Source organism: Venturia canescens, chromosome 1, assembly GCF_019457755.1.
Source record: "Venturia canescens isolate UGA chromosome 1, ASM1945775v1, whole genome shotgun sequence".
Classification (NCBI taxonomy): domain Eukaryota; kingdom Metazoa; phylum Arthropoda; class Insecta; order Hymenoptera; family Ichneumonidae; genus Venturia; species Venturia canescens.
In genome coordinates, this window is record NC_057421.1 from 14,355,964 (window position 1) to 14,372,667 (window position 16,704).

General features: G+C 37.6%; 2 protein-coding genes across 2 annotated transcripts; one reads left to right on the forward strand and one right to left on the reverse strand.

Moving 5' to 3' along the window:
* Positions 1 to 9,263: 9,263 nt before the first annotated feature.
* Positions 9,264 to 12,858, forward strand: ics (ras suppressor protein 1). Its single transcript, XM_043413485.1, has 8 exons — positions 9,264 to 9,550; positions 10,479 to 10,529; positions 10,682 to 10,802; positions 10,905 to 11,023; positions 11,097 to 11,179; positions 11,309 to 11,423; positions 11,509 to 11,641; positions 11,825 to 12,858. Exons 1-8 carry the CDS (start codon positions 9,406 to 9,408, stop codon positions 11,907 to 11,909), a joined length of 852 nt encoding a protein of 283 aa, XP_043269420.1. The 5' UTR covers positions 9,264 to 9,405; the 3' UTR covers positions 11,910 to 12,858.
* Positions 12,383 to 16,658, reverse strand: Nemp (Nuclear envelope integral membrane protein). Its single transcript, XM_043413436.1, has 8 exons — positions 16,519 to 16,658; positions 16,294 to 16,403; positions 15,306 to 15,528; positions 15,053 to 15,222; positions 14,703 to 14,918; positions 14,204 to 14,328; positions 13,701 to 13,862; positions 12,383 to 13,270 (listed from the first exon to the last, which is right to left on the reverse strand). The coding sequence occupies exons 1-8, from the start codon at positions 16,607 to 16,609 to the stop codon at positions 13,135 to 13,137; spliced, it is 1,233 nt and encodes a 410-aa protein (XP_043269371.1). The 5' UTR covers positions 16,610 to 16,658; the 3' UTR covers positions 12,383 to 13,134.
* Positions 16,659 to 16,704: the final 46 nt, after the last annotated feature.

Below are 16,704 nucleotides of genomic sequence, written 5' to 3' on the forward strand. Positions count from 1 at the left end.
TTAAGTTTATTTCATTCGTTTCTCATTTAATGAGCTAAATGAGTTAACTCAAAATTTAGTTAAACTCAAACATTGAGTTTAAGAAATTATTGAGAGTTTAAGCACTTTGCCCAAAAACGATGAAAAATTTTATTTTTCCGATGAGCTGCTTCGACCGTCCACAATATCAATGATTTTTCGTCGGGGGAGACTGACCGAGAAGCTGACATTTACTACTAACTCACTTATTCTTGCGTGCATCTGTGCGTACGCGCTCGTGTGTTTTTGCATGGTTAACACAATCCATTTTGGAACGGTGTCATTTTATTTTTCACGAAATATCGTCGTGTGTTTGTGGAAACTTCGAAAACCCCACAACTTGGATAATTGATCTGAAATATCCGGAAATATCAGCATGAAGAACGTGCTGCGAGTACGTGCTTCGGTAAAGAACTGACAGGGTTGGCAGCTTTTGAAATTCAGTTAAAATATCGCAACAGGTAACTCGAAAGCAAAAAGAATTATATTTCTACTCGTTTCCCGAAAAATGGTTAAATTTGAATAATTTCAAGAGGAACGAATGAGCCGAGGAAATAAAAATGTCCAGAGTATTCTCACTATTTGAGCATGCACGGATGAGTTGTATGAAGAATAAGCAACGTACAATTTATCGGTGCGCATCCGATGGGCGCGACTTGACACGATAAGTGAGGAAAGTGAGTGATTCACCGGCGGGATCTCGTTAATTATAATCGTTCCTGCGTTGAGCTCGGTGGTTTTCAATCTCATCACTGTCCGGCCCGTTGGATCAGGCGAGGATGAGTCGATGGCGCTACTCGAGGATTCATCAGTATCATCGGAAAGCCGGGGTGCAATGTTGGCCGGAGACTTTTCGCCTGGCTCTGTTTACGGTGTGTCTTTGTCGCGATGGCTGCGCCGGATTCGCGCTTGATGGAGGCTGCTGCGTGCACGCACCTCCTCGCGCGGTGCTAATTGATACTCTGGCGCCACACCGCTGATCCAGCGTGTACGCTAGCCATTTATTCGAGGCCACACTTACTCGTGGCAGCTGTTGGCTGATACCCGACGCTCGTAATCGTTCGCTCCGATGTTTAATTATATAGCTTGTGAAGCGCGAGCCCCCCGTCGCACTATTGCACTACTGCGTGTCCAGCTAGATCTTGGGTCCACGTCGCTCTGCTCACTCGTCGTTCACACGTTGGCTGATCCATTGGCACTTGGATTAGACCAAGGGCGCCAACTTCCACGCGTCATATTTGCGAGAGATCTCATTAGAATTATTAGCTTTCGACGTCGCGAAGTCTCTCAATCGCGAGCCTCAACAAATCACGCCTTGCTCGAGCACAAAAACCATCCAAAGCTTAGCAGGCCACGAACAAAACCGTTCTAAATCCGCAATATAACAATAATATCTCGGATACAAATCTGCCTCTAGCAGAGTCTTTCTCCATGGGAGCTCTCGCGCGCGATCGCACTAAAGAGACCACGTCGAAGCCTCGCCGGCTTTCCCGTTTCCAACTATCCGCGATACAATCTACTTTTTCTCGTGTGTATACACGAGAACTTGATGAATGCGTTAAACTATTGCTGATAGGGATAAACGGCGACAGATTGTATCGATTTCTATACCTTGAAGCGTGTAATAACCGATGGCAGCACACACACTCGCAACGTGATTGCGACAGGATTCTGAGGAGTGAGATAAAAATAGTCGAGCGGATACGAACCTTGTGGAATATCATTTTTCCACGCGAATCAAGAAATCTTCGACGTTCCATCTCTCTTTGCACGAAGAAATTCATTCTTTTGGACTCCCCTGTATACGATGATTGTTGAAAAGTTAAAAACCCCGGAAAAAAGGGGAGAAAGTGGTCCATCGGAGACTGTCTGAACACAATTGCCCACGTAATCCCTGGGCCCCGGCATTCTGTCACTACAAAACATCGTGTGTCTCTACTTTTCCTTACGAGTGTATGGAGAAAATGGTGAGGTAACTGGCGCCACGTAGTGCTAATAATTTGACGATAATTATTGGAAGCAATATAGCCTTGTGACTGCAGAATATTACGATTTATGGAGCACGACTGCAGCAGCTCGCTAAACTAGCTTTCAGTCGCGTTCAGTAAGTCCTGCGTGCACGTGCGCGTCTCACCTCCTAATCATTTTGGCTCATTTAATTGCTACTTTGTCGCTCAGCATCACCCAACGCTCCAACGGTTTATGAGCAATCACGTGCCATCCGCATAAATAACATATTTATAGTCAACTGTAAAGGTAAAACAAGATTATATGCGCGTGCAAGAGAATTACAAAGAGGAAGTATCGAAACGTAACTAATTATGCGTGCATATAAAATCATCGTATCGTTATATTCGCTCTCCGTACGCCAATGTCTTTTCCATTTACTCGCGCACGGGTTATACAAGCACTAATATGCTCCGAATTAGACAGAATAATCGCGACCGCAATGCGCACCTTCGAGTGTGATGCAATTCAACGGCTCTTTCTTGTTGAAAATCCAGTGAAAATTTTATCGATATATTCATGTAGGAAGCCGACGGAGAACAATCCATTTGGAGCTCTCCAAATATTTCAAAGGTTTTGGACTTTGGACTTTTTTTTTGTAAAAATTTTCGGTTGCACCAATTGGTGGAAATTTTGTATAAATTTATCACAGTGACGATTGAAAAAGCTGAATGTTCAATTGTTTCTCGAGAGAAACTGAACCGTCGAATCACAAAAAGCCAAGCCTTTTGTGACAGGAAAATACTTTCGTACGGACATTGATACAATTTTATTGATAGTGGCTCAACTGTTGTTGGTGAGATTAAAAGTTTGTGACGATTCTGTTCGCATTCCCAGTAATAAAATGGAAATTATTTTCCAATAAATTCGTCAATAATTTCCCGCCGTTACCATTGTCCAGAAAATCTATTCAGAATCGTTGCAAGCCATCGGTTCGAAGTCTGTGATTTTTTAGTTGACAAATTGGAAGGGAAACGTTGACAGAAAACGTTTAACGCACGCCTGTTTAACGCGGGCGAGTATCCTCATCGCGTTACTTCCTGAAAAGGGCATTAGTTGAGACCTCGACGATTCGAAAACGACGTTTTTCTACAATAGGAAAGGGAGATGACGAAACTTTGGTTCAACCTGTACAGAGTTTATCTGAAAATAAAAAATGCAATTACATGCCCGCTTCTGCAGTGTTTTATTCTGTTTTTTTTTTTTTTTTTTTTTTAATTTTTATTTCGGAGACTTGAATTCGAGATCATCGACGCACTCAAACTCGCATCGCCCTCGTACCAAGTGTTTTTTCCTGGACGACAATGATCCAAGTGCCATGTGCAAGAGTATTATCTCATCGAAACGATGCGGACGCGAAGACGTTGGAAAAGTTTAAAATTAAGTCGAGGGGTAAAAGGAAAGAAAAAAAACTGGAAACATAATTTGTTGGAGCACCCACTTGTTCGCCGAATACGACGATGAAACGTTAAGTTTATTTTTGGGCAACACCTGCCAGGGAGTTTGACATGACGTGCGGCCGTACCGTTGATTCGCAATTCCTCTCGTCTCTGTACGTTACTTCGCACGGAACTTTCTCGCCCCCCGCCCCGCGCCCGACCGGCCCCTTCATATTCTCGTTCTTCAACTCGAGCTCATGACACCGAATACAGAAGCTGTTCACTCGTATCGTTCACTCCGCTATACCGATATTATATCATAACGGCCCACTCACGTGTGTTGTGTTCGAGGATACGCGACGGATTCCGCATAGAAGCAGGAACAAGAATTTTCGTTCGCGCGCTTCCACTCGTTCCTGATCCTCCGCTTCTGGAACCGGTGCCTCTCCCGACAGTGTTCAATGTTGTTTCGCCACCTTATTAACGTTTCTCTTCATCAATTGAAGCAAACGAGGACGGAGGTGGTGACGCGCGATCGAATATTCAATTTGTCAATTTGAAAATGGATCATAGAACGCTTTCGATCATCGATCGCGCGTTGCACGAATTCGACATCGAACTTCGCCGGCACAAAATTCGTTCGCGTTGGAAAATAATCCGAACATAAAACTCGAGTAACGATGATTTTCCAAAGTTATGTGAACGAATAAAAGCTGAACGAAACGCGTAAATCCATCGTGCACGTTCCAATATAGATACAACAATGAAAAATAGTACCTACGCGTGTTATGAACCGAGTACAATCGATATCGAACTTCTCACGATTGCCCTCACACACACACACGATCGTCCGGGGCGCCTCGTGCGATTCCATTTTTCCCTCTTCGCACGGAGAAAACGGATTCATTCCGCATAGTGAGGAATACATTATTTTTCAAAAATTTTCAAAGTATTTACCCACCGATTATAAACAGCGTAGTGCTTTATGAATTTTGCTATTTTTTTTCGTCCCTTGAATTCTAAACAGCTTCATGTTGACGGCAAAAAATGATGCACGTGAGAACTATATTTCGTTTTGTCTTCGAGTTCTATTCATCGTGTCAGACTGGCACTTACTGATAAGTGGAAATGTATTGTAAATCACTAATTTTCACTGTCAGCATTGTAAATTCTATAATAAATAGACGAATATACACCGAATACGTGTGACATTTTACCATACGTATAGTTTTTTTTTTTCAGGGTTGCCCGAGCACACTTTACAATATAAATATTTCAAGTGACTAAAAACATTGTTTACTACACGGAGAGAAAATTCCACTAAAAACTACTATGATGCCATAGAAGTAGGGTTCTATATCGTAATATTTATTAATTCTTACGAACATGCATAGTAATTTTTTGTGAAGCGACTCGATGAAAATTGATGTGTGATGTCAAAATAAATACATCGGTACACATGTATACCGGTATATTATCGTACAATCGCGAATAAAATTCTTTTATTTACCATTGTAAATTTCTAAATACTTTGGCGTATGATCGATGCTTGTGTTCGAGCTCCTCAAATTTTACTATGTTCAACTGTAAATTTCAATTGTGAAAACAGTAGTAAGCATAGCAAAACGGTGTATAATAATTCTACTTGACGCAGTTCATCATCGAGTCAACATAAATTTTACGACGTTTCCTTGGTGAACTATGTAGGAAAAAATAGCACAGTTTAAACCTTTGTCACAGCAAAATACGCAATTTAAAAATTATCATTCAGAATTGACTTGGAAATTACAATGCTTTTGGTAAAAACCTCCAAAATGGGTTTTTCTCTCCGTGTACTCTTATAGAAAAAAAAAAACTCTTGAATCTTTTGAATAAAAAATATGGGTATTGGTCTTTTTACTGTGGTGGATAAAACAATTCTTATTACTGCTCTTCGAATAAATGCTGCAATCCAGTACGTATGTACTGTCCCCGAAATACTGTATTCTTCGTACTTTCTTCTAGAATTTTCGGCCCCGTTTTCTCCGCGCGCGTTCGCAAGGTTTTGTATTTTGCTGGTAAGAGAGAAAAGGAGGGAAATAATGATGGTAAGTATACAGAGCCACGTGGTATTCACGCGTGTTGGCATCTGCTCACGCGAGGATTCCGTATATGAAAAACGTGGAGGCGGACTGACTCGGGTCCGACTCGAGTGCGATGAGTATTTATAGCATATTCAATGGAGGCAACAACTGGACACGAGACCACTCGGAAATCGTTCTTACCTTGCGCATTGTACGTTGGATAATGCCACGTTCCTCATTTTCCATGTTCAGTTTTAATATTTCAACTGCATAAATCTACCTTTCAGTGCCCTTTTCTTTTTCAACTCGCAGTGCATTGAAAAGCTTTCGACGGTCCGCGCCGCACCGTTATGTCATCTGACTCGTGGATGAATTAAATTCGTACGCAAATGTATTTTTCGGGGAGGCCAGTTTCCAGGAGGCGCGGACACAGCGAATCGGCGAGAGGCTCCCATTCCTAAGAAAAGCCGGGAGGACGGAAACCCCTTTTCGTCAAAATTCAGCTCAATCTTTTTCGCACTGAAACCTCACAGAAATGCGGAATAGCAAAGACAAGAGAAAGAGCTTTGATAAATATTTCGTCGGCATAATTACTGAAGTTTAAACCGAGCATGCGAATGCCACGATACACGCATCGCTCGTTCCGCTGAATTGACCGATAATGTTGCCTGACACTGATTGTTGGATAGCAATGATAAATGTCCGAGATGGAAAAGCCCCGAGGCTCCCGTGACCGCGGTACAACCTCGGCATCGTTGTACTCGATCGAGTACACGGCACACACAGCGGAGTTCCTTACCGTATGTACACCACCTCAAGGTCGCTAACCTTTTCAAGCCCTCGGGTACACTTTGGCGCCACACTATTCCCCGCGCGCTGACTTTTCATCGACGTTCACCCAGAAGCTCGTATACGGATAGGGCATTCGACTGGTATTCGCGGTGTGCTGGCAGTCGCCGGTCCTCTCTATAGTCGCGCATGCCGCCAGGGAAACGATAATACAGTTACGCCTGTTTTCAGTGAACCTGACAGCTTTACGATAATAGGAACGTCTCGCGTTAAATTGAGCCTGCTTCAGGCGCAGAAATTCGCAGCACTATTGGGAAAGCTGTTTGACGTCCTCGCGCAGCTTTTTCAAATTTCAAATCCCTTTCATTTTCGCATCTCGCTACTTTCATCGCTCAGCAATATTTCGAGTTCGAATTCAGCACCGTCCTGACTGATATCTTCACCGGGCCTGGGAGCAATCGCAAAAAAGTTTCGCAGGGACGAATCGATAGGAAAAAAATTCTCTTTCACGAATGAAAATACTTGAGACCGTTCTTCGCTTAGAAGAGAATTCGAATATTTACAATAAAAATACGTTGCTCGTCAACTTAATCACGAGACTCCGCGGAGATGAATAAACCGCTCAATAAATTACGATGGAAAGTGAACGAGCGAGAGTCGATCACTCGAGCAGACAGAAAACTGGAGCGTGTGCGCACATTCGAAATAAAAATCTTGGCAATGTAAACGCCGCCTGAGGTCGACGGCTCGTCGATCAGTTTTTTTTGCGAACCGACTCAAAGGGCACACGGGCATGAATATTGCTGAGAAAACACTCACTAAAACGGTCGCAAAACCTTTGAACGAATGAAAGATGCACGCGTGCTCGATATTTTATGAGTTTTACTTTTCCCGAATGCAAAAACAAAAGTGAAAAAATCTACGAAATATTCTCAACGACGGGAATTTAACGTTGAAAGATTTAAAAAACATTTCTTCATTCGATTTTTATTCGCTGCCAATTTTTTTCAATTATCATCATAAATAATTTTAGCATTAACAATAAATGCAATTAATAATATAATAAAATATTATTATTTCATCTATAAATTTGTTATAATTTTTTATTATAAATTATACACATATTAAAACGTTTCGATATTCAGGAGTTGGTTAATTTCCCAATTATATCGGAACTTGGGATTTTTTAGATCCTCTTCTCTCTTGTAGGAGAGGTGTCGGTGTCCAGGTTCGCAAACTTACCAATAGATTTTGCTACGAGAGGGTAAAAAACATCGAGCGCTCGAAAACGATCTATCGTGACGACGCCAGCCGAAGTGCAATGCCTTGGGAATGCGTCATCATTCTTTTATTGTACGGATAAACGTTTTGTCAAGATCTGACCGAGCAGAGTGCAATGCTTTCATAATTAACGTGCTTAGCCTCGTACAGATGAGAGGTGACACTCCGATATTGGTTTTGTTTTAGTAAAATTTTGGTAGGAATAAGAATTACAATATATATTAATTTATTTATTATATTACCAATTTATATTTAATTAATGATTAATTAATATATTACATTATTACTTATGTTATAATAAATATAATAATGAATAAAATTAAAAATAAGAAAGTTATGAATAAATAATTTAGCATCGAATTACTGAGTACAAAAATGGTGAAACGATTGAAAAACATTTAGCGTCGTGCCAGCACGTCAAAAGCGTTTTTTCGTAGTTGACTCTTTGCTACGGTTCGCCACGTCGAAAAAGAGGAACCATTTATTGCTGTAGCGATGATCTTCGATAAAATGAAGCAGCCATTCGTAGCCGGTTGAGCCGAGGAACGAAGGGCTCCGTTGGGCTGCACTACTTTATCACGATTCTTCGCAAACGATACAATCGTGGCGAGAGAACTTTTCCAGAAGTATGCATCGCCAGAGAGCGCGATGACCTTGAAGCGAGAGTACCGTCGAGCAGACGATAGTTATCCATTGGTGCATTCGCGCAATGTTGTAAGCATGAGCACATGAGCGATCGATATACAGCGTGAAAAACGTCCGCTCGTATACTCTCTGCATCGAGCCCTTTTGCTTACACAAAAGGAGTCTTGGAATGCGTATGGCTCGATTTTCAACCGCAAAGAGAATTTCTATGTATAAAAGCATTGCTACAAGCACACGCATACACGCACGAGCTCTATTTTATGTTTATGTTCAAACTTTTATAAGCATAAATCTTCGTAAGATGGAAACTTGATATATTTCCGTGTGTACGACACGATATTTACATATATAATATAATTTAATAGTTATATGGACTGAGAAGCACGTGTGTGGACGAAAAAAAGTAACATTATTAAAACCAGTCAGTCTCGATCGTCACGATACACGCGAAAAAGATTTTCGTTATTCATCGTTGATTCTCAGTTTCTGTGAATCTGACAGATTTCTTGACGTTTTGACAATCGAGCAAAGCTCTTCGATTCCAAAGGCTCTTGCGTCTTTGCTATTTCGATTCTGATAAACCCATTTGGTTTTATTGAAATATCGAGTTCTTTGTTTTTTGACGATATTTTTAACCACTTTGAATTGAAAGAGATGGAATTAATGATGTACGAATGTATTTCTGTATTTTTTTTTCGATCGATTTTTCCAATTTGTGACAATTAAGCAACTGATGAGAAACGGTTATATATCCACGGCTCTTACCGCTAACCTCAACTTGCAGTGCCTGTTTTCGTAGTGTTGGAACTCAAACACTTTAACGTTCTCCCTGTATAAAACTGACGCTTGTTTATATGTTCGGTGAGATTTTGGAAATGATGAAACAAAAATTATTTGAGTTGTTTTATTTAATTGATTTCGTATTTTCACAAGGTACACTTTTCCCCCTCAAATAATCGAATGGCATCTATACCGCTCATTCTTTGACAAGATTTTCGTACAATCAGCGCCATCTGTCAAAGCTGACGTCAAACCATCAGTGCGTGGGTGTCGTGCGCTATTCTTCACTCGTTGGGTAACGAACGATCCAGCCGTAGAGAAACAGTGCGCGACAAAACGTCTCACAGATCTCAATGAGCTAGACGCGTCGACGGTCTTCAGGGAAGGGAGCACACGCGATATTTAAAGGTCCTGACGTGTGTTTTGTATCGAGTGCGCGCGCAATGAACCAAGCCCCAGTATCGTGTATTCCTGCCGGGAAGATGTCAAAAGCGAAGAAGGTCCTCGATGAAGCTCGGGAAATCCAAAATCCCGAGCTCGATCTTGCCGATAAAAATATATCTACGTTCGAGGAGGTTCCTGGATTACGTGAGTTTCTTGTGCTCCCTATTTGTTTGGCTCCGCGTGTCTCTTACCAAATTAGGCATGTTGTCGAGAACTGGTTTTTTTTTCTTCAGTACAGCAGCGCGTCAGCCATTAGCCGTAGGCGTGGTTGCGCATGCGTCTATTTTATTTCCAATTGCTCAACAATAACAATCTTCTCCACGCACGTGTCCACACCACTCACTGTTACTTTCAATTTTTACCATTCACTCATTCCATTGTCATTATTTACTGTTTTAAAATTCCTTAAAAAACCACTTGTCGACAATGTCAACTCCAGACTCGTCATCCCGCTTTTAATTTGTACTTTACTGAAACCGCGCGATCTCTTGTCTGATTTTGATAATTAAATGCCCTCTACTCCAGATATTACAACTTAATGAAAGTTGCTCGCACTCTATCTTTAATTATAATTATCGATAAGATCTTCACTAATTTTTTTAATTTATGATGTATTATTCAAATGGTTTATCAACTGTTATTTTTAAACACAGTACACGCAAGGCGTTCTTTTCACTCAACTGAAATAACTTGCAATTATAAATTTTTCAAATTTCTATACGTTTCATTTCGAAAATCTTGATACTTCGAAAAAAATATGAATTACACGCTATTCTTCTTTCACTAGAGAGGAAAGAACAATTTTTATTTTTCTCGAAATATGATGGATGTCGAGTAAACCGGGTGTATTTTTCATTTGTCTCTTGCACTTGATTACCTCAACGAAAATGATCAAACTTTTACTGTTTTCGATCTGACACTCTATCAATTTGTTCTATTTTAGAAAATTATTGAAATATTTATTCAAGTTTCAATAAAGGCTCGGGCGGAGGGCAGTTTAACTATAAATTACGAAAAATTAGAACCATGCAACACAGAATATTGTCTCAGTAAACTTTTCTGTGATTTTCAGTGAATATGCTCAACATCACGAGGTTGACTCTGAGTCATAATAAAATCCAAGGTAATAAATATTCAAAATTCATTCTTCAGTCGTAACAGCGAGTCAATGTCTCTTCCCAGGATTCACTAATTTTTACTGTACAGAAAACCAAAATTTTCCATTAATATTCAAAATTTCAATTGAATTTGAAATAACCAATAAAACCTTTATAGTCGTTCCTCCGGGGCTCGCGAATCTCGTCAACTTGGAAATTCTCAATTTATTTAACAACCACATTACCGAATTGCCAATTTCACTGTCGCAGATGCCAAAGCTAAGGATTCTCAATGTTGGGTAATGTAAATTAGAAAATTCATGCACATTGTATTATTCGTAATGCTGGAGGAAAAATCTTGAAGAAAATTACGTTTTCACGTTTATCGTAAATATGTTTAGCATGAACCGACTGGATGTTCTTCCTCGAGGATTTGGGGCATTTCCTGTCCTGGAAGTTCTTGACTTGACTTACAATAATTTGAACGAGAAACAACTGCCCGGGAACTTTTTCATGATGGGTATGAAATACTAATTAATGTCATCGATAAAATGAGAACAATCAAATTATTAACCAAACGTCAATTTATTTAGAAACCCTCAGAGCTTTGTACTTGGCGGACAATGATTTTGAATACCTTCCACCGGAAATAGGGCAACTGAAAAATCTTCAAATTGTAAGTGGAACGCAGCTGATAAGTCCATTACTATGAGAGATTTTATGAATGTTATTTAAAAGAATGTATTTGAAAATATAAATATAAAATCCTATAATGATTAATCTATCAATCAAAATATTTCTGTAGTTGGTACTGAGAGAAAATGATCTTATCGAGCTACCAAAGGAAATTGGAGACCTCAGTAGACTGCGAGAGCTCCACATCCAAGGCAACCGATTGACTGTCTTACCACCGGAAATAGGTATTGATTCGAAGAAAAAAAATCTCCAGTCAAATAAATTTGTATATAATTGAATAAATTCATATTTTATTTCGCCATTTTTCAGGAAATCTAGATCTTGTAAGCAACAAAGCCATATTCAGGATGGAATTTAATCCTTGGGTTACGCCCATCGGTGATCAACTCCAAGTTGGTATTTCCCATGTTATGGATTATATTCGATCAGAGACGTACAAATAGTGAGTATGCACAACAGCAATTTCATATTTTTTTTGCAGAGCATTCGAAAGAATGTCAATATGGTAGAAGAAATATTCGACAAATCGTGAAAACATTCGGTGATTCAAAATAGATTTGAAGTTTTCAAAAATATGGAGCATCCAAAAAAAAATTGAAATAAAAAAACATCATGTTTTTTTTAGCGTTTACAATCGCCATCAAAATGCCAAAGGTCCACCACCACCCATTGAAAACGACAAGACCAAGAAAATCTCACGTGCTCGCTAAACTAAAACCTTTATCAGATTTTAATTAATCTAGCCTGAATAACAATGCGTGACACTCGTTGAACAACATTTTAATCAGTTTAAGAATTTTACAAAACGTTCGCTACCTGCAGACGGTATCTGTAGATCAGTGCATGAGCTGACAAAAGAAACGGACCAAATTTTTCTTTTAACAATTAAGAAAAGTTGCCAAGAGCATTAAAAAAAATTGAAAAACACTTCGGCGTCATAAATCAAATGGCTTGATTGCAATGGTATCACAAACTATTGATTTTCAATACTTTCAAACTAGTCTTCATAGGAACCGTTTCGAGTAAAATGCAAAAAAAAAAACAAATTATTCTTTCATTCAGTTTTTTTGAAAGAATCAAACTTTCATTTGAAAAATACATAAGTAAGATTTCCCCCAAAAAAATGACATTGTCTCATATTTTTGAAAAAGTATTAGCCAAATTTTGAGAATGAAATGTGGTCGCATTTTAATTATGCAAACAACATCATCAACTTCTTACAATGACTAGTCTGAAAAAAATCACACTTTTTATGTGATCCAGGCCGCAAAATTTAAATTTTTTAAATGAACATGAAAAATCTTTTATATTATTTATAATGTATTCGTTAATATTTACACTGCCAATTATTCAGCGCTGACGACACGTCAAACGAAAGAATGGTGCCTTACTCCACATACCTCGAATACAAAATACTTAATATATTTTTAAACGATAATCATTAGATTTATGTGGATACTAATCTCATATTTTTATAATTATGTAACAAATTCAATATGTTATTACGCTGATATAAACGTGTTGACGTATATCTATCGTCAAAATGAGTAGTTATTTCCACAAGGAACAGTGATTGATGGAAGTAAATGTTGAAAAAACCGTTTGGTTTCAAACTCTATTCGACTTTTGTGAAAAGAAATAAAAAATTTTTAACAGAAAGACTTTCGTTATAACTATGAGCTTATTACCATGATTATACTGATGCTCATCTCGGTTAATTATCTAGAAACGCGGCAGCGTCTTGTTATTTATACACGATTGAATATTCAATTGATTCGGCTATCAAATATTCAAATCATTTACACACAGCACACTTGGTTAATGGCGAAATAATTCTGCCTGGTTTTGTCTTAACTCCGACTTATCCATGAAAAAGAAAAAAAACTATCATCAAAATAAATAAACAAAAATAGTCGGAATTACTACTGCCAGCCTTCAATAATCCTCCATCAAATTATCATCGTCATCGTCACTATATTCGCATTGTTCTATTAGTCGCGTGAGCTCAGCCTCATGCTCGTAAGTTTCGTCATCCTTTAAATGCTCCTCACCTTCAATAAATTTGGCAAACCTAAGAATCAAAAGCGATGACTTAATAATTTCACCGTTTCTTCATTAATTAACTACTTTTTAACTATTATTCAACAATTGAATTGCCTATTTCTTCATTTCATATTTCATTTCGAAGGGCAATGTCAGTTAATTCCTTCTTTTCAACTAACACGGGATGTAAACTTGAGAAATAAATTCTTTTGTCAACCACTCTGAAGAAACTATGCAACGACTAAAGCTCACCCGAGAATCTTCGAGGCGGTAATCCAGTTACAAAATCTTCTTATTTTCGAATGAAATTGCTTTCCATTTGTAATATTCAGTAATAAAATGAAAAAAACAACCTTGAAATAACGAGTAATAATTTCCATTAGAGGAAAAAATGTCCGAAATCCAGTTTTCCATCTCTGTGACCAGAATGAGGCCCTGAATTTTCGTAAGATACATACCTGACAGGATCTTTTAATTTCAAAACAATTTTCCATTGCTTGCAATCAGGACTAGAGCAGAATTCTCGTAAATGTGCCAAAGCTTTCTTCGTTTCTCTTATTCCCTCTTTGTGATATTCATTTTCAGTCAATAATCGTCGACGTTCCGGAAACATTGTTTTCCTGATTACAAATCGAGTCGTATTAGAAAAGTAAAATAAATAGAAAGACAGTATAGATAACAATCTCCATACGACTTCAAATTTTTTCGTTTATTTATTTTTATTATTGCTTTTGATTTGATGCATCATCAATGAAGGTGTAAATGATTTTCCAAAAATAATTTATCTTAATGAACAATCAGTAACGTTTTCCGACTATCAGGGAAGTAGCAGATCACAGCCCCACCCAAGCGAACCCCCAACAGCAAGAGAATTTCAGTCTATAAAAAACACAAAAACTAAATCAGTTGAATATGAATCCAACCAGAGTAGCTAATTTTTTAATCCCTTGTATATACTCACCAATATTTTTTTCCCTTGTGTATAACGACGCTAGGGAAGTTGTAGAGGAATATAAGAATTACGCAACAGGCGATAGACGCTTCGCGGAAGTGACTGCTGTAATATACCAACGTCAATCCGAACATCTGAACATTGAAAAAGAAAAACAATTCAACAAATGATACGGTTCGCTGGAGCACAATAAAATAATTTATAACGTCGATTCATTCATTGATTTTTGAACTTTGTTCCTTTTCTTCGGACCAAACTACATAGTGAATGGTAGACTTCACGAGGAACCAAAAATTAGTTACGTTCAATAGACTTGTGATTTGATATTACAAAAAAAATCATTTTTTTATGGTTAAACGTTATCCCTAATATCGTTATTTAACTTTTTTCTCCTCAATCTTCCGAGACTGTCGCATGAGATTCACGACATTTCTGATTGATTTTTATCAATACCTACAAAATGAAAATGTTGCTCTCTTTACAAATGACTAAACAAGAAAATAATTACCTGCAAAAACCACTGTATTATCGTTTTCGTCCTCGTGTTGGTGATTGGTCCAAATCGATAGCATATTACGAAACTTATGAAAGATGTTATAAGAATATACCAAAATACCCAATCTCTATACTGTAATAATATCACTTGGGCGTTTTCCCAGAGTGCTTGAGCAAGCCAAAAACTCATTGTCCATCCAGTAGCAACCATGGCATACATTAATTTCCCCTTTTGATAGAAAAAAATTCATGAAATATTATTTGTAATTACGATACAAAAATAGTTTCTGGATTTACATCAGATCTTGCATACTATAATTTTTCAAAGTCAACGTCATGATATAAAAAATAAGAATCACTTACTCTGGGAAGAATCAATTTACTAGCGAACCAAATGAGTATCACAATTGAAGTAGTAACACCTGCTGTGATGCCACAAATGTAGTAGAAGAGGACATTTTTACTCAATTTTTGAGCGCTCCAAAATAGTAATATGCCCGCAGCCATCATTGCAATTTTCCAAGGATCGATCTCTGTCAAATCAATCCATAATAACATTGAATCAATTAAAGCTCTATCCAAGTGAAGAGATATCTGATCAAAGATTAATACTAACTCATTTGTGTCATTGACAATTTGTACTGATAATGATTGTACGGGTGGGTGTAAATTCCAATACAAATGTCTTGAAATGGATCGATGCTAAGCTGCTTGCTTTTTTTTGTGCCAAACCAATTAAACTTCCAAGAACGTTGATTATCATTGTGCTTCTCAACAACCTCAAGGGGAGTTTTCCCATCATACAATTCATAAGTATCCAAAGTCGTGTTCAAATTCATCTAGCAAATTATAAAAACTTTATGCAATAATTTAAATCAACCTCCACATACAATAGGTGCTTTTGATAAAAAATAATTATTGTTTCTGGCTAATCATTCATGTAATAATTGCAATATAATAATAATAATAATAATAATAATAATAATAATAATAATAATAACAACAATATTAACATAATAATAAGCAGATTAATGCTGTTAATAGTAGCAAATTAAAATTAAGTGATTAACTTCATGCAATATTAATTGATTTTTTGTTCCAAGCTTTTTTTCTGATGTACGCAAAAAGAAATCAGATTCGTGTTTTCAAAAAAAATAAACGTTGATTAAAGCTAAAAGTTAACGTCAATACTCAACTATAACTACGAATTAGATGTAGGTAGCAGTAATACCAGCAAGAGCTCTTATGGGTGTTGTGTAAAATGAGTGTCATAAAATTTAATCAGCAGTACATTCTGCAGAAAATAAAATTTAAAAACTAACAAAGCATAATTAAAAAGTTTTCATTTCAAAGCAAAAATTGTAACTAATATTGAATTTCTTTAAAAAAAAAAGTGATAAACTCATTGTTATATCCAAACTCCATGAATACTCAATATCTTGGACGCTCATAAAAACGACTAATTCATTGCTTTCTTTCAAAATTTAAAATTGCTTCTGAAGTTTATTCTTTGGTACCTTTGATATTCACCCGTTTTATCAGATTTTCATAACATGAAATGAAACAGAAAATTAGAAGAAAAACCAAGTGTATTATTTGCTTACGATGAGGGTTTTCCAGATGTGTATGAGATATTTTGATTTAGCATTATGGCAAAATATGCGCAAACCCGGTTTAACATTATCGACGGATTCTCCAGGTTCCAAGAAGTGTACTGTAACATGTGAGAAAAACTTACTTTCGTGACAGTGAGTGAAAAGAGAATGAAACCGGCTTCGTTCAAGTAAAACGCCGGTTTTAAGGTTATGGTGAAACAGAAATATACTCACGTGAATCAACTAATACGGCCGGATCGCCTAATCCACGATGGAAAATTATAAACAATAATAACGATGCCAAGGCACCGTGAAGAATCTTCATTTTGTTTAATTTTATTGCCTAATTCGTCTAATATGGATCATCTACGATACCACCAAGCTATGATTTTGATGCCACTGCGATCATCGCATTCATTG

Excerpts from the sequence above, each read along its gene's own strand:
- ics (XM_043413485.1), top strand. The coding sequence starts at position 9,406 with ATGAACCAAGCCCCAGTATCGTGTATTCCTGCCGGGAAGATGTCAAAA. Across the intron at positions 11,024-11,096 it reads CGGGAACTTTTTCATGATGG|AAACCCTCAGAGCTTTGTAC; the intron begins GTATGAAATACT and ends CAATTTATTTAG. Across the intron at positions 11,180-11,308 it reads AACTGAAAAATCTTCAAATT|TTGGTACTGAGAGAAAATGA; the intron begins GTAAGTGGAACG and ends ATATTTCTGTAG.
- Nemp (XM_043413436.1), bottom strand. The coding sequence starts at position 16,609 with ATGAAGATTCTTCACGGTGCCTTGGCATCGTTATTATTGTTTATAATT. Across the intron at positions 15,223-15,305 it reads ATTGTCAATGACACAAATGA|AGATCGATCCTTGGAAAATT; the intron begins GTTAGTATTAAT and ends TTGATTTGACAG. Across the intron at positions 14,329-14,702 it reads TAATACAGTGGTTTTTGCAG|ATGTTCGGATTGACGTTGGT; the intron begins GTAATTATTTTC and ends TTCAATGTTCAG.